General features: G+C 39.1%; 1 protein-coding gene across 5 annotated transcripts in view; it reads left to right on the top strand.

The window, feature by feature from the left end:
* The first annotated feature begins 2,064 nt into the window (after positions 1-2,064).
* The window catches only part of RASSF6 (Ras association domain family member 6), a 43,426-nt gene continuing 18,348 nt past the window's right edge, over positions 2,065-27,142 (top strand). For 3 of the 5 annotated variants that reach the window (XM_072973248.1, XM_006212529.4, XM_072973236.1), the window contains exons 1-2: positions 2,065-2,347; positions 14,809-14,906. In XM_072973248.1, the coding sequence (XP_072829349.1) occupies positions 14,842-14,906 (65 nt within the window). In that variant the 5' untranslated portion in view covers positions 2,065-2,347; positions 14,809-14,841. The remainder of the gene's footprint in view (positions 2,348-14,808; positions 14,907-27,142) is intronic. The other 2 variants (XM_072973243.1, XM_015246356.3) reach the window with 2 other exon arrangements.

Genomic DNA, 27,142 nt, shown 5'->3' with positions numbered 1-27,142 from the left:
GATTATAAAACAATAAGCCAAATATAATAGCACTTTGGTAAATATCCATAGGGAAACTATGTCAATAAAGAATTTTACCAAATTGTTCTTGATAACTATATTTGAGAGATGGAGCTGTAGGTGATTTTTTTCCTCTCCGTGTCTATGTTTTTCAAATTTTCCACATTGCATATGTGTAATTATGTGTTTTTACATTACAAAATAAAAATTACAAATAATTACAGAAGGTTAAGTACTCCAAAGCAAAGGAATCACTGAAACTAACCAAAGGAAACCAGTTGGAAGCTAATAATCAAAATAAAGACTTCAAGGATGCTTGCAGATAAAAAAGGCAAAACAAAGTTGCCCAGATACTGAGAATAAACAATGCAGACAATGGGGGTGGAGCATGGATTTGAACAAAGACATTCTGGAGCCTAGGAGATGTAGACTCTGCAGGTCCTGTTAGTCATCATTCAAGAGTCAGTCTGAACCAGCAGTTGCACTCTAGGGGGCTGTGGGGCCAACGTGGCAATCAAATTACTACCCACAGGTAATGCCAAGTCATACTGTCCTCATACATGATGGTGTAGAAACTCTGGGGTCCAATAAGCCCATTTTCCTGATTTTGTTCAGGTTATTAAAATGGCCTCCCAAAAGATAAATCTGATCATTCCTGGTCCACACACACACACACCACAAGTTAACTAGATAAACCATCTGACCTTTTAAACATAGAGAATCCTTAAAGTACTATATCAAACAGGTAACCTGCACATCTAGAGTGATGGTCAATCTGTTAATTTGACATTTGAACATGAAGGACACCAGAAATCAACTCTGCTTACAGAACTCATTGTAGGAATTAAATTTAATTCCTTTTGATGGCTCTGAGGCTTTATTGTAAAAATAACCTTTTTTAAAATTATCATGGTTACTTTACATAAGAAACAGGTAAAGTACCACTGATACCAAAAGGTGCATTTGTGTGTGTGTGTGTGTGTGTGTGTGAATAAAAGCACTGCTTCCACAGCATGTGTCATCTGAGTGTCTCTGAGTCTCTGGTTCCTTCTTTGGGGACTGATTTTATTAATTTTAAATAAAAACAAAAAGCTTTGGCCTTTGGTAGTCTTCAAAGAGGTAGCCCCTTTTTTTTTAAATTGTCAGTTCTTTTATCCATTCCTTTTTTTAATTGAATTATAATTGGTTTACAATGTTGTGTTAATTTCTGGTGTATATCACAGTGATTCAGGTGTACATACATATAATTCCTTTTCATATTCATAATAGGCTATTACAAGGTATTGGATATAGTTCCCTGTGCTTTCTTTTTAATTGAGGTTTAAGAGACATATTACATCAGTTTCAGGTGCCTGACATAATAATTCACTACTTGCATGTATTGCAAAATGATCACCATAAAGTCTAGTTAACTAGACTTTTTAAAATTGGAGGCATTGAGGACAAGCAAAATCCCCACATCCAGTTCAGTATGTAGTGACTAAATTACTACTCATTTCTCTTGTATACTTTTGTTACAATAGATTTCAAATTTTGAGGTCTACTGGATTCTTCGGTGGCACTTGTAAAAAAGAAAAACAAATGCCCACCCCTTATCCCAAACCTACTAAATCAGAGTCTCATAGGCGGCCGGGCCCGTGGGTATGAGTTTAACACCACGCGCAGGTGGCTCAGGGGCGCTCGGAGGTGTGGGGACCACTGCTGTGGGGGCAAAGGTACCAGTAGGGAAAGGAGGTGGCAAAAGAACAAGAGGGAAACAATTAAGAAATTTCTAATTAAAAGACAAAATGTTAATAAGAAAGATGTGAATAATGGCACTCAGTCCTGGTTGGTGTCATTTCTTATAGGCTATTTCTCCCAAGTCGGGGGAGACTGGAGAGGAGCGATTAGAATCCGTCCAATTCAGTGGGTAAAGCGTTAACCAGAATGTCAGTTCACTTGTCCTCAAGACGTGTGACAGAGAGCAAAGGAGTGTTCCTATCAGCTGCTCCTAGGAAAGAAAGTAAACACTCCCAACATGCACTGAGGCTCAGGGAGTGGCTCAGGTTTCTAACACTTCCCTGCTGTGGCGAAAAGGAGTAATAATTAACAGCTTCTTGGGCTCGATGATCATCCGTCGGAGGGGCACTGCCAGGCGCAGAGCCGAGCCGCTCCGGCTCCGTGTGCCGCCCCTCCTCCAGCGTTTGGCTCCCACCTCCACCGGCACCTCCACCTCCACCTCCCGGACAGGTGAGCGAGCACCGACTCTCCGACGCTGCTCAGAGTTGGCGACTGAGCAAGGGGAACAAACTCTCCGGAGCAGGTTCAGCGCAGTAACAACGGTTAAAACTCTCCTCCTGTTCGCAGTGTGAGTAACAGGTGAAAAATGGGATAGGGAAAAGAACCCCTCTAATCTACTCCCCGAGGTCAAGTTAAGGGCAAATTATTAGAAAGCAGAAGCCACAGGCAGCCAGACTTGAAGGCGTGCATGTATCAGAGCAGACCGAAACCCGGACACACTTTTCCTTTTGATTTTTCTTATACCTTTTCCGGATCAAGGTAAGCATGTGGGGAGAGGGGAGGGGAAAGAAAGAAGGGCCTGGAGGTAAGTGTGGCCGCCAGCCCCTCCTCCCTTTTCTAACAGGGGTAGATAGAGCTCAGTAAAGTCTCTACCTGGAATTGTGCTTACAGAGTAACCTCAAGACACTAGACTCCTGAATGACGTCCCCACCTTTCTGAGTATCCTTATGGTTAGGGTGTTGTATTCAATCAGCAGACTTGAAAGGCCTTTTTAATTGAGGGTTCAGCTACACTTTTATTATTTTCCACAAATCAGTAGAGACTTCCCTGCACCCCACCCCCACATCCACACAAAATTTGGAAAGGATTTCTGATAAGACTGCACCAAACAATGAAAAAATAGTCATAATTAAATGGGAGTCCATGAGTTAAGGATATAAATTCTGAAGCAGGAGAACCACAGGTTCAAATCCTGCCTTTGCCACTTCCTTGTTTGTCCCTCAGCAAGTTACTTAATCTAGCCAAACCTCAGTTTGTCATCTATAAAATAAGTATCATAGCAGGATTGGCCAATAGGGTTTTGATGAGAATTAAACACTTCTACAAATAGTGCCTCAAATCAGCATTAAGAAATTTGCAGCTCTGCCAAAGGGTCTGTGTCAGGGACAGTGAGCTGAGCTGGTGAGGCCAGACCAGACTGTATAGGGGAACTGGAGATGGATTGGTTTCCAGATAGTGGGTCCAGGACACGTGAGCAGATGACAAATGGACAAAACATTACCTCTGAGTAGCAATGAAATTATCTGGCTTCTGGCCACTTTTCAAACATGGTATGTGGTGGCATAAATTCAAACTTATTTTTTACTCACTCATTTTTACTTTGGAAAAGTCACATTTATGCGAATCTGTTCTTTCTGAAAAGAAACTAATTTTATAATAGCAGAGAAACCCATCGATTTTGAGTTTTATAAGAGAGATTGCCCTTGAATAACTTTGATAAAATTAGATCATATAGTCCATGTCCTTATATTATAACACATATTGTACTGTTTGTATTAAAGTCATATAGACTTTTATTTGTGTTTATGAACAAGAAACATAAAAGAATGATACCTGTGTTTCATTGGTCTTTATCTCTTAAATTACAGGGAAGTGAACTTACTTTATTAAAGTTCATTTAAAGGACACTTTTGTTAGTGTTGCTGATAGTTTAATTAATGTGGATAACTTGGAGAAAGGGATAAACTTAGTAAGTGTGACTAGCAAAGTATTTCCATCGATGATATTTTATCTTTTTATTTTAGATAAAACCTTAAATGGTTTGCAGTTGATCCTAGTTTAATATTATCATTGTTTCTGTTTTCAAATTACAGAGTCAAAATTCCCCAATTTATGGACTTTGTTATTTGGATATTTTTTAGAGCTGGAAGGAACTGGTTTTTTTCTTCCAGTTTCATCAAGATATAGTTGACATAGGACACTGTATAAGTTTAAGCTGTACAGTATAATAATTTGACTTACATGCATTATGAAATTATTATCACAATAACTTTAGTGAACATCCATCATCTCATATAGATACAAAATTAAAGAAATAGAAAAAATTTTCCTTGTCAGGCGAACTCTTAGGATTTGCTGTCTTAACAACTTTCATATGTAACATACAGCAGTGTTACTTACATTTATCATTTTGTACATTGCATCCCTAGTACTTACTTATCTTATAACTGGAAGTCTTATCTTTTGATTACCTTCATCCAATTCCCCATTCTCCCATCTTTAAAATTGGATATTGACTGGAGAATTGTAGGTAGGATTCTACAGCCAACCAAACTGAACTTTACTATGTTATTGTCCTCTGGGGTTTGATTGTGTTTAGTGTAGTTTAGCTAGAAACTTATAAAATAACCCAGCCCATTTAGAATAAATTATAGAACCAGTTCACTAAACACTTTTCAAAGAGGAAATATACCTTTATGCTGAATAAATATTTTTAGAACTTAAACCAAGTTTTTTGATTTTATATTTCTCAATAGGTATATGTTTAAACAACAAACAGTAGCCCCAACTGAGATAAATCTATTAAACATATTTGAGATTAATTTGAGATTAACCTATTTGTTAATCTCACATAATCAGGTATTAGTCTTCCTAAAGTCCATTTTAGAATACAAATGTTTTACTACCATTTCTAATGCTTACAACATTTTGTGATACACTATTAAATGTTTGGGTCAACTGAGAGAGAGAGAGAGAAATAATCAGCAATGATTAAGAAAAAATTAACTTTTTCAGTTATATTTGAAATAGTATAACATAAACGTCATATGTCTTTTTAACATGCAATTCAAGGTTTCAAACTTGATACTTGTTTTAACTTCCTAAAATAAGAAGCATCCTATACTTTTCACTGAAATAGAAATCCAGTGATAAGAGTCAATATACTTGGACAGACTTTTGGTTACAGTGCAGACAGGGAATTTAGCATTGTTAGAGATAACATGGGCTTCATATAAAAATTTAGATTTTTAAAAATAGTCAAGTAAAGTTCAATTGAAAGTACAACCTCTGAGAAAACTTCTTTTGAATATTCTCTTTGCACTAAAGTCTAGTGTTAGAGAGGCTTAGGTTCTGTTGTCAAAATCAGTCTTTTAAAGCTATCAAATGTAGCGATTTCATCATTTCATAACATCATCTCAGGTACCAAAAGAACCAATGCCACTGCCGTCAGTAGTTGAACATGAAAATGTCTCTTTGTTAAGAGATGATGGGGTTGTCTTAGTAACTGAGATAGCTGAAGAACAACTTTTCCATCATCATCCCAGAGTCTAGTAAATGGAGCTCAACAGGAGAAAGGGCTGATTTTTTTGCAGCCAACAGATGACCAGGAAAAATGAGTCATGGTCCCTGTGAAATCAACCTTAGAATTTTGTCTTGGAAACCCAGGGGAACAGAGAATCCTCAAGCTGTCCCACAGCAGCACTTCCAGAAGATGCCGTTGGCAGACCAAGCAGCTCCCTCCCAGACTGAGTGGTGGCCAAGATGCCTCGGGTCCTGAAGTGACTTAAAACTAACTTGCTTCTCCTACTGCTTCTGCATTTCTCACCTCCCTGAGGGCACTCTGGGGAGAATAAAGCACATGGCACTAACGCCATGTAAATATGAATAGAACGTTAAAGGTTTGACGTTGCAAATTAGATCCCAGTGGGACTGACACAGAAGTCTGGTTGTTTGATCCACATCCACATCCTGTTTAGTCCTGTCTTAAATACAAACACTGTAATACATTTGTATTTGTATCTCAAAACAAACATTTCCTAACTGCAATCAACATCACTTAATAAAGTGATCATTTTTATTCTCCAACTCTCAACTTTAACCATCTCTGCAAATGAGGCACATTCTTTAGAAAAAATATGGAGCCAAGTGCTTCCCAGAAACCATATTCTTCTTGATTCTTTTCCTGTTTTCTAGGAATTGGATAATGGTTAGAATTATAGATATTTTGTCTCATTTCCTTGAAATGATATAATTGTATACAACTGTTCTCTACTCCAAGGTTCTGGGCCAGAGCTTAGAGAAAGCAGCTTTGTTTTAGAGCTAAATACATAACTTTCTATTGCTTCTTCCAGCCAAAATAAGTTTTTTAAAACCTCCATGTGTACAGCCTTTAATATAATCTTACTTCATAATTGAAATGCATACTTGCTAATCTAATGTAATACTCTCTGCTCTTTTTTTTAGTAACTTTTATGGTATGTGTTATGTAAGATATGGTCCCTGTGTATGATTTAGAAAGTACGTATAAAATCAAAAGGAAATGATTATCACTTATAATTTCATAGCTCTCAATTTTACCTTTAACATTTTTGTACATCTCTCCCTATATTGAATATACAGATAGTCATTATTTTATGTAAGCTTTGTCTACATACCTGCATACATGTATCCATTTTAGGAGATATACAAATAAAACAAGCAATCATCCTGTTCTAAAGGAAATTAAGTAAACGTAAGTAAAATAAAATATAATTAGGGAAAGAAAGCTGCAGGTAATTAGAAAGGGCAGATATTTTGCTGTGAAAGCTCAAAGGCAGAGGAAATTCTCTTTGGCTGGAGACTAGGGAAGTTAGTGCCTGTATTTTTTAAGTTTGTTATAAAATTATGACCACTTTGCCACTTCCTGTACCCAGTGGCCTCAGGAATAAGGGGCTGCAGATACAGATAGAGGCTACCCTTCCTGGCTTAACACAGCAAATGCAGAGAAAGAACTCATGAAATCTTTTTTGACTGTACAAAACAGTGGACCAAGTTTTCCACTTTTAAACAAGTAATGATTTAATTAATCCATGCTTGAGGAAGGTACTTTAAATAACTGGCTCTTTTGAGTTAATTGGGCTTGGATTCACCTCCCATCCTCTGGCCTCATTCTGACAACTGGACAGTCCAGGCAAGTCCATGTCTAGGCAGGATACAGAGCAGGGGGCAGGGGGTGAGCCATGGATGCTCTCAGATGCACTCCGTTCTCAGCATTGCCCAAATACTGGTGCTGACTTATTCTGCTTTCTCTGGTTCCTGATCCCCGCTGCCTGCTCAGACCAATTCTACTTCCTTGGCCTTTTCCCTTCTCTGGTGAGCCTCCAAAGTCTGTTGGAGCCTAGACCTACCTAGTACCCCCAGGATCGTTTATTTTTCCATGATTTAATTACTGGCCTATCTAATTTCCTATCTCTTGAGCTCTACTGTCTGGACAAAATTACAAAATAAATAGCCAAACATTAATAAATGATCTTGTTTTATGCACAATCTAAGTCAATAATCCCTGTCCCCAGGACGGGAGAGCCCTGTGTGATTCACCCTCCCAGTAAAGTACATAGATTTGTAACAACTACCTTCCTCCTCAAGTCATGTTTGTCATGTTCTACCAAAATAATTCTGAATGTCCAAAGTAAGACCCCTAGGCTTCTAGACCTATAATTTTTCTTTTTTTCAAGAATCTTCTCCATCTCTGCTAATTATGACCTCTAATTATTCCTCTCTTAAACATTTTGAGAAAACCACCTCAGACCCTTAAATCAACCAAGCTTTATAATTCAGGTGTTATTCACAAGGGCCCTACCAGATTTTAATTTGCAATGGATCAGGGTTAATGGGAATAGAAAGAGAAAACTATTGGAATTCATAGATCTATTTCTTACTTCAGCAATCAAGAATGAGACTTTTACCAGATCATGTTTTCAGGTATTTCAATTGTTCTAATATTTTGTTTAGCCAATTTTTGAATTGAGACACTGTCAATTATTATTTCCTATTTAATTAACATATACTGCCTGTGAACAAAAATTTTATCCTATTTTTATTTTCTTTCATAAATTCCATTCAACTGTCTTTCTTTCCAAGTTCAGGGAATAATGTAAAGATTTTGAAATTCTTTAATCACGTCTTCTGAAGCTGGCTATGACTTGCTTCAGCATAGGTCATGAGTTTGACAATATAATTACATAGTAATGTTTGCTATCTTTAATGATACCTTAGCTAATTTTTTTATGAATACAAATAGAGAAGGAGTCAGTTAAGAAGCCACTGCAATGATTCTTCTGTCCATCACTGTCAATTTACACTTTGTGCTTCTTCAGTTCAAAATATCCCTGACTTCTAGTCCCAGCTAAAATATCATGTCAACTATCAAGAAAAGTTTTATTATTAGTAACTAATCCTTTGGGCCACATCTGCAACTTTACAGTTAGTCAGTCACTGAACAATTATTAATTAAATGCTTTCCATGTATCAGGCAAAATCCTAAGAACTGGGTGTACCCGGGGAAACAAACAATAAGTCCATATCTTAAGATATTCACATTGTAGTTGGGGAAGACAGACAGTGTAAGTAAATAAGATCCCTTCAGATACTGATATGGACCTAGAGGAAAATAATGTGGTTGTGACTAATGGAGACTTGCTTAGGGAGGGCCTCTGAGAGAGGAGACACAGGGACTGAGACCCGAACGATGGGGACAGGCAGCCATGTGAAAGTCTGAGGTAAGGTGCTCCAAGTAGGGGGAGGAGCAAGTACAAAACCCTGAGGCAGGAATGAGCTTAGGGAGTGATTGAAAACCAGAGAGAAGGCCATGTAGATGAAATGTAACCAATGAAGGAAATAATGAAGGGTATGAATATCGAACAGATTGACAGGATCTTGTGGGTCATCACCAGGAGGTTATACTTTATTCTAGTTCACTCTTGAAAATCTTTGCAAGGTTTTAATCACAGAATGACAAAATCTGATTCAATCTTTAAAATGATCACCCTGGATGCTGCAGAGAGAATGGAATATGGGTCATGAGGCAGATGCAGGGAAACTGGTCAGGAGGATGATTGAATAATCCAGGAGAAAGGTGGCAGTGTGTTGGCTCAGAGTGGCAGCATTGAAAATTAAAGCTTTTGAGTTACATATTGGAGGCACCATCAATAGAACTTACTTATGGATTGGAATCTGGTTATGATAAAAAAGGAAAAAAATAAGTTTTAGTTTTGGTGCCCAGTTGGGTAGATGAGAAAGAATTATAAAGGAGGGAATTCTGGAGCATGGAAAAAAGTCAGTGGTACTGTTTTGGCCATGTTGGTATTGAGATGCCTGATAGTTATCCACGTAGAGACTAAATAGGTAGTGGCCTGAGTCTGGAGCTCAGTGGAGAGGCTGGGCTGGAGATGGGTTAGATTACCTGCAAGAAAATGTAGATAGAAAAGAGAGGATAGCTAAGGGCAGACTATTAGAACAAGCCAGCATTTCATGATCATATAAAGGAGGAGTCAGCAAAGGAACTAAAAAGTTGAGACCTATGAGACAGCAAGGAAATAAAGCAAGGTTGTTGTGCTTTCTCTTTTGTTTCAAAAGTATCCAAAAAAAAAAAAGTGTTTCAAAGGAGGGAACAATCAACTTTGTCAAATGGTGTGTCAAATGCTGCTAAGAGGCAGAGAAAATGCGGAGAGAAAAATGAACAATTTGGCAAGATACCAGTCATTGGAATGTGGATGAAGGGGTACAGCGGGGAGGAAATTAAAAGAATAGATGGTAAATAATCTGGACCCAGAAGGGAGAAGATAGTGTTTGGGCAGTGAGGTGACCACTGTCAGGAAATCTCACTAAGGAAAGGTTTCTGCAAACTCTTTCTGTGGATGATTTTAATGACAAAAATCTATGGGCAAAATTTGGGCTTTAGAAGTAAGAACAAAGGCTATATAACCATTACAGCCCAGCCCAAATCTTGTGAGTGAGTAGCTGGGACTGGTTGGGCTCATGGAGCATGCTGTGTCTCTCTCTGTCCCAAGGCAGCCTAAAATGCCCACGGAGCTTCTGACCTACAGAATTCATTTACCTGCTTGGCTAAGCTTCTGTCTCTTCCGGCATGAGTCCTCCACAAAACCTCCTTCCAATGATGTGCAGTCAAAGAGAATGACATTCTTAACTAGAGGAGCACCACTGTTGGAGCAAGAGGTTATGAGTAGAAAATGAGTTAAGGTGTAAATCAGTGATGACAAGACCAGTGGGCAGCAGAACGCGGCCTCACAGCAGAGTAGGAAGTAGGCTATGGGAACTGATGGGGTCCCACTGGAGCAGGGACTGGAAGGAAGCAGAGATTAGGGCCTGCAGGGACGAGGGCCCTTTGGTGCAAGGGAAATGGTGAGAAGAGACTTGATGATACGCAATTCCAATAGACTAGAAGATCTGGTGTTAAAAAACCTTCAATTCTGAGTTTAGAAAGGTAGGTTTGGGTGGAGCTGCAGAAAGTCTGAATGTCAGGTTAAGGGACATGCGCTGTATTTGCTAAGAACAAAATCCCAGGAAGGTTTGTGAACAAGATGATGTGATGAACAAAACAGTAAAAGCATTAGGGGAACTAGTCAAGCATTCAGCTTAGAGTGCTCATAGCCTTCCAATAGATTATATGATTTCAAACTAACAATGTGCTATAAGGAAAAATATGCATCACTGATTTTGTGAAAATAGTTTTTGTTTTCCTTCTTTTTCTTTCTTTTGTTTTTCTTTTCTTTTCTTTTTTTTGGGGGGGGGGCTGGTATTCAGAAAGACAACATGAAACATCTTCCACACACTTTACCCCAACCAAAATGACCTGATTCAGTAGGAAAAGAAAGAAATTCCTTCTGCTTCTTTTTTAAAATAAAAAATGGAAATTTCCTCTCTAGCCTATCTCTCTACTCTGGCTACATTCCCTATATGATTCTACGGGCCTGAAGCAATGGTAACGAAATACTTGATTTCTACAAAATGGAATGACTGGAAAACATCATATAAAATCTCTGGTCACACCCTAATGCCATTTATATGAAGACATAAAAGAGGATATTATTCATGTCAGACCACAGTTTTCAGAGCCTGAAGGAGACTTGAAGGATGTTATGTCACAATTAATCAACCCTGCGAGTCAGAGCTTGATTTTGGCTGCCTGGCAACTTAAAACTGTTTGTGGAATGGGGCAGGGTTCAGCCAGTTGGAATTCAGCTGGAATAGAAGGACTGTGTTCCCTTGCACAAAATCATACAGAAAAGAATTCTTTCTAGAAATACTCCAGAAACAGACTTACCAAACTGGCTGATCCTTCCTTTCTTTGAGCCACAGTTTCTGTAGTTTTTCTGTTTACATAATACCTTTTCCTATTTTCTGCACACCTCCAAACATTGCCCTAGGATTTCTTCTCTAACTTAGCTATCTTGTATTCTCATGTTGCCAAAAAAAATGTCAATGATTGCAAAATGCCTCTTTGAGGATTGTAGAAACCTTTGGGAATTCAATATCCGTTTAAAAAAGATAACATTGAGCTGTTTTGTAAACAGAAGTTTCAAACTGAATGAATTTTTTTCACGAGTCTGAAAATTTTATTTTAAAATATGACAGCAAAACAGCTAATTTTTGTCCAAAAATTCTGGAAATTTTACTATAAAATATAAAACCAGGAAGACTTTAGAAACATTATTTTTAAACATTATTTATTGATTTATAATCACTTTACAATGTTGTGTCAAATTCCAGTGTAGAGTACAATTTTTCAATTATACATGAACATATATATATTCATTGTCATATTTTTTCTGTGAGCTACCATAAGATCTTGTGTATATTTCCCTGTGCTATACAGTATAATCTTGTTTATCTATTCTACAATTTTGAAATCCCATCTATCCCTTCCCACCCTCCCCACCCTTGGCAACCACAAGTTTGTATTCTATTTCTGTGAGTCTGTTTCTGTTTTGTATTTATGCATTCTTTGTTTGTTTTGGTTTTTTTTTTTTTTTTTAGATTCCACATATGAGCGATCTCATATGGTATTTTTCTTTCTCTTTCTGGCTTACTTCACTTAGAATGACATTCTCCAGGAGCATCCATGTTGCTGCAAATGGTGTTATGTTGTCGGGTTTTATGGCTGAGTACTGTTCCATTGTATAAATATACCACCTCTTCTTTATCCAGTCATCCATTGATGGACATTTAGGCTGTTTCCATGTCTTGGCTATTGTGAATAGTGCTGCTATGAACATTGGGGTGCAGGTGTCATCCTGAAGTAGGGTTCCTTCTGGATATATGCCCAGGAGAGGGATTCCTGGGTCATATGGTAAGTCTATTCCTAGTCTTTTGAGGAATCTCCATACTGTTTCCCACAGTGGCTGCACCAAACTGCATTCCCACCAGTGATGTAGAAGGATTCCCCTTTCTCCACAGCCTCTCCAGCATTTGTCATTTGTGGACTTTTGAATGATGGCTATTCTGACTGGTGTGAGGTGATACCTCATTGTAGTTTTGATTTGCATTTCTCTGATAATTAGTGATATTGAGCATTTTTTCATGTGCTTTTTGATCATTTGTATGTCTTCCTTGGAGAATTGCTTGTTTAGGTCTTCTGCCCATTTTTGGATTGGGTTGTATGGTTGTTTCTTAAGTCGTATTAGCTGCTTAAATATTCTGGGGATCAAGCCTTTGTCGGTTCCATTTGCAAAATTTTTCTCCGATTCCGTAGGTTGTGTTTTTGTTTTACTTCTGGTTTCCTTTGCTGTGCAGAAGCTTATAAGTTTAATTAGATCCCATTTGTTTATTCTTGCTTTTATTTCTATTGCTTGAGTAGACTGTTCTAGGAGAACATTTTTGAGATGTATGTCAGATAATGTTTTGCCTGTATTTTCTTCAAGGAGGTTTATTGTGTCTTGTCTTATGTTTAAGTCTTTGATCCATTTTGAGTTGATTTTTGTGTATGGTGTAAGGGAGTGTTCTAGCTTCATTGCTTTACAAGCTGCTGTCCAGTTTTCCCAATACCATCTGCTGAAGAGACTGTCTTTATTCCATTGTATATTCTTGACTCCTTTGTCAAAGATTAGTTAACCAAAAGTTTGTGGATTCATTTCTGGGCTCTCTATTCTGTTCCATTGGTCTATATGTCTGTTTTTGTACCAATACCATGCTGTCTTGATGACTGTAGCTCTATAGTTTTGTCTGAAGTCTGGGAGAGTTATTCCTCCAGGCTCTTTCTTTCTCTTCAGTAATGCTTTGGCAATTCTAGGTCTTTGATGGTTCCATATAAATTTTATTATGATTTGTTCTAGTTCTGTGAAATATGTCCTGGGTAATTGGATAGGGATTGCATTAAATCTGTAGATTGCCTTGGGCAGAGTGACCATCTTCGTAATATTGATTCTTCCAATCCAAGAGCACCCAAAGTAATAAAATACCTAGGAATAAATCTAATCAAGGAGGTGAAAGAATTACACACAGAAAACTATAAACCATTGATGAAAGAAATTACAGAAACATTATTTCAGCCAGGCAGAATTCCTCATGGGGCCTTTCTTTTCCCCTTTTTGTATTCTCAGTAAAATATAAGCTCTGTACCAAGAACCAGCAGCTTCAAACATCCTAAGCCCATCTGTGCATTTGCAGGGATGGAGCAGAAGAATCACTTTTAAATCACTAACTCCTGGTGGTAGCAGAACTGTGGATAAACTGAAAAATGAAAAAGGAAATCTTAGCACATATTCCAAATCAAATACTAAAAACTTGGAAATAGGATTCCTTATATAGGGAATTATGCCAAAGTGAGACATACTGGGTACATTTTATCACCAGGAGCATTTTATCATCAACTTTAGCGTGATTATCAGCACAATTTTGACCCACTTACAAATCTGAGAATCATTAGCACGTGGTTTGTGTTGTTCTCTCTCAGAGCTCTTGTTCTGCTTGGTCTGCCTTTCTTCCTGTCGCTCTGTTACACAGGTGTCAGTCTCTCAAACTGATCACCAAGGGGAAAAACATATGTCAAGCTCTGTATTTCTGGCTCTTCTAGTATTTCTTCATATACCCACTTTGTCATCTTTCTTTAGACTTTGAAAATTAAATTTTGACATGACAGAGGAACATTTGTATGTTCTTTTTCCTTTACTACTATTTTCCCTAAATTATATAAAGAATATCATTTTCAATTTAAAATGGGAAACTAATATCAAAAGAGAGTAAAATTGATTTTTCTCAAAAGCACATATTGAGTAAAAAGAATAAAGTTAAACACCTTAATATCGTAAAGCTTATAGGGGTGGGGGAGGGGCTGGAAGAGGACAGAGAAAACAACACAATGTTCCTGAAACAAATTATTTTGTGATTTATGTGACTAACCATGAAGAGCAGGTTCGGAGGATGCCTCCTAGAAACCTACTCAAAGTGAGTTACAGTTAAAACTTTAAACTCTAAGTTTGTTTTCTTATAGTTGAAGATTTTTGAGAACATTTCACTTATTCTGAGTATTAATTGCCTTAAACATAGGAAAAAAATCTTTGAAAAGAATCTTAGAACAGACCAATTTATAGAAAATCACAAAAGAATTAATCTGTAAACCTTTTCCAAACTGCAAAAACAATGTTGGTAAAAAGAAAAAAGAGGAGACCTTAAAGACATTCAGACCTTAATTCAAATCATTTGTTCCACTACTTAGTAAGTGTTTGAAATGGAGATAATGACACCCCTGCCTTGCTGGGATGGTCTGAGGAGTAAATAAGATCACATCCATAAAACAGCTCACATTCTAAGCATAGGACCCAAAGCAGGTACATGGTTTAAAAAAAAAAAAAAACAAACTCTTTCCTTCCCTCCCCAACCAAACCCTTGTGTCCATACGTTAAACACTACTTAAAAACTCCCCCCAAAATACTTTCATACACTAGGGACACAAGAAACAATTTCAGTTTGTCAGAAACTAATTTGTGAATGCATCACAGGAACATACCATTAATACTATTTTAATGTTTTAAGGTGTCCTCCCATGATCTCAGAAAGGGGGAAGAGATGACCACGATGGCTCACCAGTCCCCCTCCTGGATCTTCATCAACGAGAGGACGTTCATTACCAGGTAACTGTACACCTGTGTTATTTTATTCTACTATTCCATCATTTGTGGATTATACCCCAGCCTCCTAAAAGAAGGATACAGTCATCTTTCCCACTTACAAGATGAGAAACCATCGAAGAATATTAAGTACATGAGTGACTGGATTGGTCTGGCTGCTGCTTGAAGAACAGACTGAAAAGGGGACAAAGGTAGAAGCAGAGAAACTATCAAGGAGCTGATAGGCCAGAGTAGAGGTGCTGGTGGTTTGGACCGGGTGGCAGTGACGGAAGTAGGGAAAAAAGGGTCAGATTCTGAGTATATTTTGAAGGAAGGGACAACAGGACTTCCTCAATGATTAGATGTGGAATATGAGAGAAAGAGAATAATCAAGGATTTTGGTCTAGACAAGTGGATTAACACTCTCTGATATTAAAAAGACTACAGGAGGAGCAGGTTTAGGGGAGAAGATTAGGGGGTCAGTCCTAGACATGTAACATTAGAGATTGAATAAGATCACAAAGGGAATTAGTGTGAATAGAAAAGATTCAAGGTCCCAGGTTACAAAAGAGTGAAATGAAGATGGAAAACCAGGAGACAAGAAGGCAAGGCAGAAGTATGTTGGATGCAGAGAAGGAATGTAGACTCTGAACAGAGAGGAGGAGCAGTGACGTAGCAGGTATTTATATGAGACACCACTTTGGGATGTCAAGGTAGTAAGTGTTGATGGAGATGCAGGAACAAGAAGGAAGTTGGAGAGATGGGAAACTGGAAGACTGAGAAATTAATTTTTAAAATGTTAAGTACAGATGACTGATAATGAAGTTCAGAAGAGGTAATATCCACAAAAAACAAAAGGGAGACAGAAAGACTGTAGAGAGTGGTATGAGATGGACATGGTAACAGGATGGACATTGCTGAGAGGACCTGAGAGATGAGAGTTTGGAAAGAAAAAAAGATGAGAAAAGGATGTAAGTGATCTGCAGGAGAAGCAGGAGGTGACTGAGGTTCAAGCTAGATGATGGAGAAGATGGGAGAGGCTGTGGATGAAAGGCAAGAGGATGACAGAAGGGGCAGAACAGGATAAGAGCCCAGGACCACCCCCAAGAAGGTCCCCCTGCCACATTTGCCTCCTCCCAGACAAAATTACGGAAGCAACAGAGGCGTCTCCAAAAACAGTAGCTCCGGGTCTGCACCAGCGTTTCTTTTGCCTAAATGTCTTCTGTGCAACCAGGAAAGTTTAGTCAACCTAGAGAAGAGATTTACCACACTGGGAGGGAAGTTTCGAGAAGGAAGAGTACACAGCATAGGAAAAGATTGTACAAATCCATATGCGTATTTTCCTGTTATTAAACTCTGCTTGACTCCGTTCAGCACATGAAGTCATGATTCCCATCTCCCTCTTCTAGTGCATTGTTAACTACTCCTGGGGCCCACCTCTCGGCTGTTCTCCCTTGGGCTACTTCAGCAGCGTAGCTGCTCTTCACCTCTTAGATTCCTGAGGAAGCAGGGTCCTTTCTCACTCAAACCTTTAGATCAGATTAAAATACACTCTAAACAGGCACCACGTAACCCAAATAGCAATCCACAGTCCCCTGTCTGTGCTCGCTTGCATCTCCATGAACTGGGACTTCTCTTCCCCAGCAAAACCTCAAGACAAATGTCCTAGAAAAGCCCCAGTGCCCTACCTAACTCTTGTCTGCTTTGAGGGGTAGTTCTGTTCTTCCCAATCTCTGCTATTTATACGCGTGTTTCTCTTTATTCTCCAGGTTCTTTCTGTTCCTAGAATCCTCAGTTTCTCTAGAACAGCTTTCTTCCACCTTCATGAAGCTCCTGGTTCTGTTCTAAATTGATTTATGTCTATTTTATCTTTAGCCCTGATCAGCCAGTGGTAACTTCTCATCCTGGATAACCAGTCCTTCCTTTTATTCATCTCATGTAGTCACAGTATGAAAATCAAGGCTTTTCGCTGAAACAAAAACCTGTTCCACACACTGGTAGTTACCAAGTCAACTTTTGTTTCCTTTGCAATATTTTATAGTTTCCCAGTCTCAGTTCCTCACTTTTCTCATGAAATCCTTTCTGAACAGCAATAAGATTTTAATTAGCTTGTTAAAGAGCTGAGAAAATCTAGAAACATGTAGATTAAAAGAATAAAAACTAACCATAATCTCACTACTCAGAAAAAAAATGCACTGTTTAGTTTTATCATATTCCTCATCTTCTAAGGATTCTATTTTATATAATTGAGATTATACTGTACATTGTTTTTCACTGTGCTGCAAATATTTCCCCATACTGTTAAAAAAAAAAGCTTCCTAAAGATGATCTTAATGACATTGTAGCATTCAGTGATACAGAAATGTCATAAACATTCCTTTAATTTTGACCTTCAAGATGGTTTCAAGTGTTTTGAATACACAAGGGCTAGTTCACAGTAGAGGAATTACTGGAAAAGCATCCAAGTAAATCTCATGTTATTGCTACTAATTGGGTTTCTAAAAAACTTTGATGTGCTTTCCCTCCACCAACAGCTTGTTTTATTATCTCATAAAATTGCTTGGTTTCCCAAGGTAGAAGGTAAGCCCTTTGAAGGTAAGACCTGAGCATCTTTTGCATCCTGTTTCCTAAGGTGGGGCATCAGGATGACCTTCGTACATGAGATGATTTTAGGTTGAACATAGATAATTATTTTTTTATTTGAACACTTAAAGAATGTATTAGAAAAATATAACTAGCACATGCAATCTTTGATTTCACAAACATTATTGCACAGGACAAATAAAAACTTACTTAAAAGAAGAGTCAACTAGAAAAATATTAGGTGATAAGAGATGATACTTGGAGTTGGCCAAACTCATGAAAGTGGTACATGAATAATTAGTTTTGACGGCCATAGCCCTCAGTCAGAATTTATCAATCACTTTCCTACAAAATACCTTTAAAAATCAGAACTCTGTAATTTTTTTACCTCTGAAGATATTTTTGATAAATACGTTCTAATGATTAGAAGTATAAGAGGAGAGAGAAAACTAACAAAATCTGAAAACCTGTATGCATTCCCATTTTATGAGTGGCTTATAATGAAACATGTCACAATGAAGCCACAAATTTGGGAGGAGGATATTTTCAAAGAAGTGTCTGCATTTCTAGTGACCCTTATTTTGTGTCATATTTTGAGTTGACTGAATTGAGAACTTGTTTATCTTCTATAGCTCTGAGGCCCTTTCAGGCCCTAGTGTCCACGTATTATTGGCACTCCAGACTCCAGATAAAATCATGCAGCACTTATACAAACACTAGACTTGAAGATAGCATTTCCAAAATGTGGCCCATGGACCGCCTGCCTCCCCATCAGATGCTTGCTGACAATGCAGATGCTGTGCTCCACCCCAGAACTACTCAGGTGATTCTGATGCATCCTGAAGTCTAGGAACCAGTGCTCAGAGAAGGAAAGGAATAAAGTTTGAGAACATCTGACCACTTAAAATAAACAAAACTTCTGGAGCGGGGGGAAATCTTTACAAAATAGTCATCAGAAATTTTAATGACACCACTAACCACCTGTGATACCCAACTTGTCATAAATCTGGCAAACACCTTCATTCATTTATTTATTCACCTAATAATTTAGCTCCTACTCTGCAGGAGGCATTATTCTGGCAAACAAGACAGAAATCACTAACTTATTAAGGGATATTTATTTTCATGCACAGAAATATATGAAAATGATGAAAATAGGAAAATAGAATCTCCTTAATGGAAATTTTGCTTTCAACAAATTTCTTGAGAACTACACATGGTCATGAAATAAGAGGTCTTGATTGCATAACACAGTAAGCAATGTAATATTTACGTCTTACTACTGGATAAGAATTCGCTTGAGTTTAGCAACTTCCCTGACTAAAGAGTATTAGCATAAGTTAGCTTCCTGCTCAAATGGTTAAGTTTCCAGTTGCTGTTTTGTCGCCTGGGGTTATCGCTGCTCTGTTGCTTCATATGGTAAATATTCTAAGTGAGGTGACTATTTGGGGGAAAAAAATGGTCCCATATGGTTGCTTTCAAAGTAGCATTTTCATTTCAGGTCCTACATTGAAATCAGGGCACTTTAGGGGTGAGTAAATACCAAAAAAAAGGTTAAATCTGTTTTAGAATGCAAATCAGATTCCGCTCTCAGAATCTGTTAGAATTTTTCTCCCACTTAGGAACCTAATATAAACCTTCGCAGGCTGCAGCTCTTCCAACTGCAGCCACAAGGCAAGTGTGCATTCCTGTCCTTACTAACTCACTTTAATTAGCATGATGTAATAAATTTTAGCAGAAAGTGCATCATTCCAAACAGTTTCGTTTTACAAGCATGTTGGCTGGCACCCTTTGCTGAAACAAAGGAACCAGCCACCTGCTCCTCTGAGCACAGATTCAGCACAAAGAGCTAGTGTTCCAGAGGCTGCCTCCTACCTAGCCAGTAGAGCCTGAGGGTAACATTTGCCCATGTTCCACAGCCAGGGTCTTCTCTTGATCAAAGGAACTGGAGCAAACACTGCAAGCTCCAGCGTGCCTTGCAGGTAGCTGTATGAAGAGAGGGCACTGCTCTCCTCAAGGCTGCTGGACTTCCTTCTTTGATAAAGGAGAAGGGAGCCCTCCTAACATATTTTTATAGGAGTCAGGATTTTTCTTTTTAAAGCTGGGGTAAAAAGTTTCAAACACATATAGGACCATCTCCTTTAAAACTGAGGAATTTTTTTCCATGTGGGGTTTGTTTTTTTAAAATTATGAAAAAATTCCCATTATTCACATTTGATGTCTTGCAAAAATAAAATTTCATTATGAGAAATTGGATGTCACAGTTTCACCAAAAGGTCAATAATGTCACCTCCAGAAAGGTGAAAAAAGTCCTTAAGCTTTATATCCGATATTTTCAATGAGCATATATTGTCAACAGTCATTGAGTGTATCAGGATGACTGTTATTCTCAATAAAATTCATCTACTCCACATTTACCTAGTTGATCACTTTCATCCATTAAAAAAACAAGAACATCCATCTGCCCAAGACACACTGAAAATGTTTAAATAGAAAGTCCAGTGAAGTCAAGATTCAAAGACTCTAGAAATAGATGACACCGAGTTTACTTGAATTTCTGGTCGTGTTAGGTACACTGGTAGAAAATCTCTCCTCCTCTAAAAGTAGGTCAGGATTCAACTTTCAATATTTTATTCCCTAAACAAATAATTATTGAGAGCACATCAGGGGCCAGATGCTGTGCTAGAAGCTAGGGTGAGCAGCTTTGAACACAAACAGACAAAAGCCTTATTCTCATGAAAGTTGTGGTCTGAAGCTGGAAGTCTTCAACTTGAGCCGTCATCAGAATCACTGGAGGGCTTGTTAAAATAAAGACTGCTGGGCCCCATTCCCAGAATTTCTGATCCAGGAGGTCCGGGCTGGAGCCAGCATTTGTACATGTAACTTCAGGTTCCCAGGTGGTGCAGATGCTACTGCTCTGGGAATCACAGTGAGAACCAAAGGGCTAAAGGCCCAACGAACAACTGAGATAAGTGTTCAGCAGGAAAGGAACCCACTCCTATGAGAGAATAAGGATCTAGCCTAAGCCAGGGGGTCCACAGATCTGAGCATCAGGTAGCTAACTGGTTTAAGGGAGTCAGCGAGAGAGTACTCCTGACACATGGGGTCTGCCAGACATCCTCACAGCCAGAGGGGGCACGGAGTTCCAGTGAGTGAAAGTTCCTAGTGTGCCTGGGAAAAGCATCTCTTGAAAAGAGGCTAAAGATGAAGAGAGGCCAACCAGAGCTTTACCTGCTGTGATGGGGGTTTGGGATTTTTATCCCAAGAGTGGTGGAGATACATTTAAGGATGTTAAGCAAAGCAGATGATACGATTACGTATGTTCTATATATTCTGGATAGAGTGTAGAGAGTAGATGGAAAATGCCCAAAATAGAAACAGGGAGGTTGCTTAATGTGTTTTTTCCCCAAATGGAAGGAGAATCGGTAGTCAAAGTCATGGTGGCATCACAGAAGAGCCCTGTAAGAGCCGGGGTGTCAGGAAAGCTCCTGTCTCTAGTTCACACTCAAGCAGATGACTCTGAGGACCAGTGACCACCTGTTGTGTTTCAGAAAATCTAGTAATAACCTCAGTGGTCCAAGATGCTGAAAGCCATATCAATAAAATAAGTGAAAGGCTTCATGAACAGAAGAGACAGAGTGTTTCCCCATCCCAAGGGAATAAGGGGCATCGGACTGTGAAATCAGGGTAGTTATCCTCAATAAGCACTAAATTCCCCAGCTGTTCATACACAAAGGGTGTTATTTTACAGCCAGCCTGCATCTACTCCAATAATGATGGGTGTTATGTGGCACACCTGTGTTTACTTTTTAACTGGCTTTAAAAAAAATTGTGTAGGGTATCTACTAGAAAAACCTGACATGAAAGTTTAAATCATGAAACAATGAGAAGCAAGATCCCAGTATAAGCTAGATACCAACCTAGTTGTTCCGTTCCTTCATCTCTATACCCAGCCCCACAGCCAAGCCCAATCAGCTCCACCTCCAACAACCAACCACTTCTCAGCACCTGGTTCAAGCCACCACTATCTCTTGTCTGAACAACTGCAACAGGGTCCTAATTAGACCCCCTGCTTCCTTCCCTGCCCCTACAATCCATTCTCACCCAGCTACCAGAATGTCTCTCTATAATGGAGCACAGCATTCTGCTTGAACCCTCCAAAGCTTCCTGCTGCAGGCTCCTTACCTTACCCTAAGGATTCTCTGAAGTCCAGCATGATCTGGCCTGGGGGACTTTTAGAACCTCATCCTGGGCCACTCTTCCCTTCTTTCTTTCCTTCAAACATGCCAAGTTTAGTCCTGCACACAGGACGTGGCACTAGCATCTCTTGCTTGGGACATGCTCCTTGACTCTTCACAAGGCTGGATCTTTCCAATTATCCAGGTTTCAGTTTAATATTTCAGGCCTCCTGATCACCTGCTCTAAAATGCCCTCTCTAATGGGCTGCATCACAGGATGATGTTTTGTCGTTCTCTTGGCATTTTTCTCTATGTAAAGTCAGCATGTTTCTTTATTTGCTCTTTTGGTTTGGGGGTGGTTGTTTTTTTTTTTTTTTTCCAATCTTCTTCCTCCAGAAACTAAGTCCCATTACTGCAGGGGCCTCAGCAGTTTTAAGTCTTACAGTATCTCTATCATCTATTACATTATCTGTTACATGGTAATCCCTCAATAAACTTTTTGTTGATGATGATCATGGGAGTATCCAACCTCAAAGAACTAAGTCATGACTTTAGTATCTTGCCTTGATGTGTTACCCTTAGTCCTGTTTTATACCTAGGAGTAAGGTGATTATCTGCATCAGGGCTTCTCTCTCCTTTAACCTATATTCCAGTTTCCCAAGGATTTTGGTCAAAATATAGATTCTGATTTCTAACAGATATCTCCCAGGCATTCAGACAATATGTGGATAGAAGGGGTCACCCTTAAATTCCATGATAGGCAGAATAATGGCCATCCAAAAATGTCACTTCCTGAACCTTTGAATGTTTTACATTACATGGCAAAAGGGAATTAAGGTTACAGATGGAATTAAGGATACTAATCAGCTGACTTCCAAATATGGAGGCTAGCCAGATGAGTCTGACATGATCACCATGGTCCTTAAATGTGGGAGAGGAGGAGAGCTATGTGGATAGAATCCATATCAGAGTGAGGGAGTAAGAATGACTCCCTGGCCATTGCTGGCTTTGAAGATGGAAAAGGGGACCCGAAGGCAAGGAATCTGGGCAGACTACGGAGCCTGGAGAAAGCAAGGGAATGTATCTCCCTGAGAACCTCCAGAAGGAATTCCTCACAAGGAATGTCTGCAAGGACAGTGTTCTCAGGCCTCTTACTTCAGTGACAGAGGGGATGGATGGAGGAGGCAGAAGCTTTGGTAGGCCAGTTAAGTGTAACCATTTTAGTTTCAGTTGGAATGACCACCTATTTCAACCTGCAGTCTGCCAGAGAGAGACTTCCCTTCCCCTGAAAGGATACGATCACCAGGATTCTCAGCACCCTCGGATCTAAGAGAATGGATCTCAAAGTGTGGTCTCTGGACTAGCAGCATCAGAATCACCTGGCAACATGTTAGAAATGCAAATTCTCAGGACCCCCCTAGACATAACTCAGTAAGAAACTTTGGAGGTGCCGTTCACGATCTGTTTCAACAAGCCCTTCAGGCAGTTCCGGTTTTAGACCACCTATAATATAGCACATGGACCACCACGTTTCATGTTGTCCACACATATGGGAACACATAATTTTTTCTGTAGTTTTCGAACAGTATTTTCTTGGGCTGTAAATGTTCCTTTGTTATCTACAATCCACTACAACAAAAAAAGACTATTTCATCAAAGTGGGGGTCAAGTCCCTGCTTTGGATTAGAACAGAAATATAAAAATCTCATGTTCCAGAATTGTTAGGGCTGTGAGCCAGAGATCATCCTTCTCTGTGTTTTACACCAGATGAGGAGACTAGAGAGCATGGACTTGCCTCATTCTTTCTTCTCCGTCCACAAACTGCTTGGGCTGCCCCTAAGAGGTTAGCTGCATATGATAACAGAAACCAAAGTCTGATGTGGAAGCAGCTCTAACTAGAATAATAGGCTGTGAATTTTAAAAAATTTTTTTTCATAAAAATCTTCCATGGAGGGAAAGGGAAGCTAAACCATAGAGAGAAAGGGAGTAGTAAGTGTCTTCCTTTTTCCGGGGTTGTTGGAAAACATGCTAGTGTGTTAAAGTATCAAGTACTGACAGTTACCCTTATAGAAGGAGTCTCTTACAAGTCAGATATCAAACCTAAGCACATCCCTGTCTTCTTCAGAAGCACTAGGTTTTAATAAAGGATGCCTCTCCCTGTGATCCCCTCTTCCATGTCTTGTCAACCTCTAGTGACAGTTGTTCTGAGTAGCTAAAGCCCCTCTCTCAAATGGTGAAGTTTTCATAATCAAGGAAACATTTTGAATGTTTTTGAATCAACCAACCAGTCATTGGTCACCTCAAGTTTCTTTTTAATACTGTGAAATTATTCCTTAATTTTTAATCCTTGTGCTCTTATCTGTGTTCTAGGAGTTGAGGACCTGAGAAAGGCTGACAAATCTATCCACTAATGACTCCAGGCCCATTGTTCACAGGGGTGATTTGAAAAGATGAATGCCGGGGAATTATGAAAGTCACAGAATGGCCAAAAGCAGCCAGCGGGGTGGTTATGTGGCAGAGGGAAGGCAAGTCTGGTTATATTACCTTATTGATTAGATTACTAATAGATTTCAGGAAACTCCCAGGTCCTTTTTATCATCAGTTGCCAGCACTGATGGGAGAATTAGGGTCTTAGGACAGAACTGCCTGGAAGAACAAGGCAAACAAATCACAGGCACCACCATCCCAGCCACCAACAATAATTAATGAACTTGAGCAGAGCTGCTAGAGATGTTAAAAACCCTTCTTTTTCAAAAAGAAAAAAAACAGGGCAGCCCTTCAAAGGGAGTCAGGAGAGTTAGACAAATTCAGGTCTCCTTGATCATTTAGGTTTTGCATTTTTACTTCAATCGAAAAAGCCCTCCCATTCCCAGCTTCTCAGTATTCAAACTGCGCAACCCAATCCCTTCATTTGCAATGGAAATGAATAACCTCCTTTGCTAGCTGAGGAGAGTCTCTAAGCAAAGGTTGAAAAGCAGTCTTCTTTCCTCATCATTTGATTCGGGAGATGAGGCCAAAGGCAGAAAGACTCAGAGCTGTGGCCATATATGGAAGAGGGGTTGCAGGAGTTTGCAATTTTAATTCCAGCATTCAAGTTGACAGTAATGAAGGATAAAGTGGGTTAAGAGAATTCTGCTGCTGCTTGCAGACGTCAGTAATATGGAATGATGATTTGTCTTGGCAAATACCTTAATGAGGTTTTACTTCCTCTTTTCTGTTGTCTTCATTTCTTGGGTCACATTTCTAAAAACATATGGGAGTTTATATTACATCTTTACGGAAGTAAAACCGTGACATTATAAATGTTTTATGTACTTATTACATAGAGTTTGGAAAGTATACAGAGCTACAACACAGAAAATTTTTAAATTACCACCTTACTTCCCAGAAAATGATCAATTTGCTTTCTTTACATGTTAATATGTTTTTTTTAATAAAAGAACCTATGAATTAAGTTTTAAATGCAGTTTTTTTAATCTGACATTATAATTGTTAAGCTCACGTCTAAAATTTAACATTATGAACAAAATTGATGGGGAAGGAAATAAATGTATAAGAGAGCAAGCTAGTATTTTTATTCTGCCTCAGTTTTTCATCTTTTGAAGAGACTCTTGCAAGTGGTTTAGGTCCCTGCTCTTAAACATGGCAACACACACAGCAGTATGCTGTTTCTGGTGCCGCTGTCACCGTGTAGCTCAGTGGCTGCCTGGCTTGGAGCCTGAATATTTTTCAGCAAGTCTCCAAGAGGCAGAAACAATACAAGCTCAGGAAGCACGGCCATGGCCAGAGACACCTATGGTGAACCACACTGGGTTGTGTTTTCCACTGAAGTTTATTCTGTGTCATGTGGTAGTCTCTGAAGTTTGTGCTCGGCTACAACATACAGCAGTGTTTCTGACTTGCCTTTAGCAGGTCCAACTTGTAAGAATCACTTAGTAAAGAGTGAGACAGGGTTTTTTTTGTTTTGTTTTCTTTTGTGGGTTTTTTTGTTTGTTTGTTTTGTTTCCAGGAAAGGGATCAGACATCCACTTCATTATGCTGTAAATTACCAAAATGAGAGAATTGGTACGGTAACTAAAACTTGACGTTCTATCGACGCAGAGCATAATCACTTCAACCCATCACGCTGTCCAATGTCCATGCATATCACAGTTTATAAAATCAAATAAATGTTTTCTTCCAGCCAGCCAAATAGCGTGGTAAGACTGAGGAACTCATTCTTTGCTAAGTCCATTATTCATGACAGACGTCAGAATGTGGGTAATTCCCATCTGCTGAGCAGATGCAATTCAGACCACAAAGTGCAAAGTACACCTAAGAATTTTACAGTCAGCTCTGGGTCCACTATTACTCACTAAAACTGAGCCAGGAGCCTTAAAGGAACAGGGAACCTTAAAGGAAGAGGGGCCCTGGCATCCTTCCCCTACACCTATTGCCCCTGTGTTAAGTCTCTCCCTGGTTAGCGCTCATCCGGGAGCCATAATGGATAATTCTGGGTGTCCATTGGCATCTATCAGAATCCTCTCTCCGCACTGCCAATGTGCGTTGCCAGTTTCTATCCTGGGGAAGTTTATGATTCTATGCATTCGTCTAGTTAGAATTACCATTTTTATGGAAGTTTGTTATTCCTTAGTTTTGTTAAAAACACTATTCATGTTATATACTGTGTGATAATATTTTTTAAATCCTTGTTTTATATATTATGATATAGTATCTCATGTTCCCCAAAAACAAGCTCTTAGGAAATCAATTTATGTATCACACAGAAAGTATATAGGCTGTTTGTATTGTGTCGACTTCTTGGGTGTCCCTGTGGCTTCCAGACATCAAAAATTTGTAGACTGAGAAGACTGGATATGGAATCCATTCCTTATCATCCATTTTATAGCTTTTGGCAATTGAATATTTAGGGCAATTGAACAGTTGCTAAGCAGTCTGGTCTAGGTGGGTGAAGCTCTATGGGGCTGAGAGGGAAAGATACACAGATGATGTTCCCCCCTTGTTTATGAGATAGGGAGGCCCATAGGGAACATTTAAGTGGGTCCTAAGAGAATCTGTTACACTTACCATTGCCAAGTCACCACATATATTAAATCAATGTCCCCTTTCCTGACTGCGGGCTGCCTAGATAACATTTTAGTGACTGCCTTTGGATCTCTTAAACCAAATAATTCCTATATTTATTTTAGGTCTTTTCTAGACTTCAAATTCTTCTATATTTGAGGGACTTCTGATCGCCTTTCCACAGAACATAGCCTTTACCCTCTACCCGAGTACCATTGTAGTGGTTCCACTCACCTTGCTGCCTCCATGTTGTTCTTTCCTAAGACTGTCTTAAGCCCCCTGGTGGCCCTTAGGAGTATCATATCTTCCTCTCACCTGAACCTCCAGTAACTGCCCATTGCCTGCAGTGTAGTTTACAAGGTTCCTGCCTGCTTCTTCATCACTCACCGATCCCTATTTTACATGCTCTGCTCTTAAAATCCCAATTCTTTGCGC

This window comes from Vicugna pacos, chromosome 2, assembly GCF_048564905.1.
Source record: "Vicugna pacos chromosome 2, VicPac4, whole genome shotgun sequence".
Taxonomy (NCBI): domain Eukaryota; kingdom Metazoa; phylum Chordata; class Mammalia; order Artiodactyla; family Camelidae; genus Vicugna; species Vicugna pacos.
Note: the sequence above shows the minus strand (reverse complement) of the source record. Positions and strands in the feature narration are given on the sequence as shown.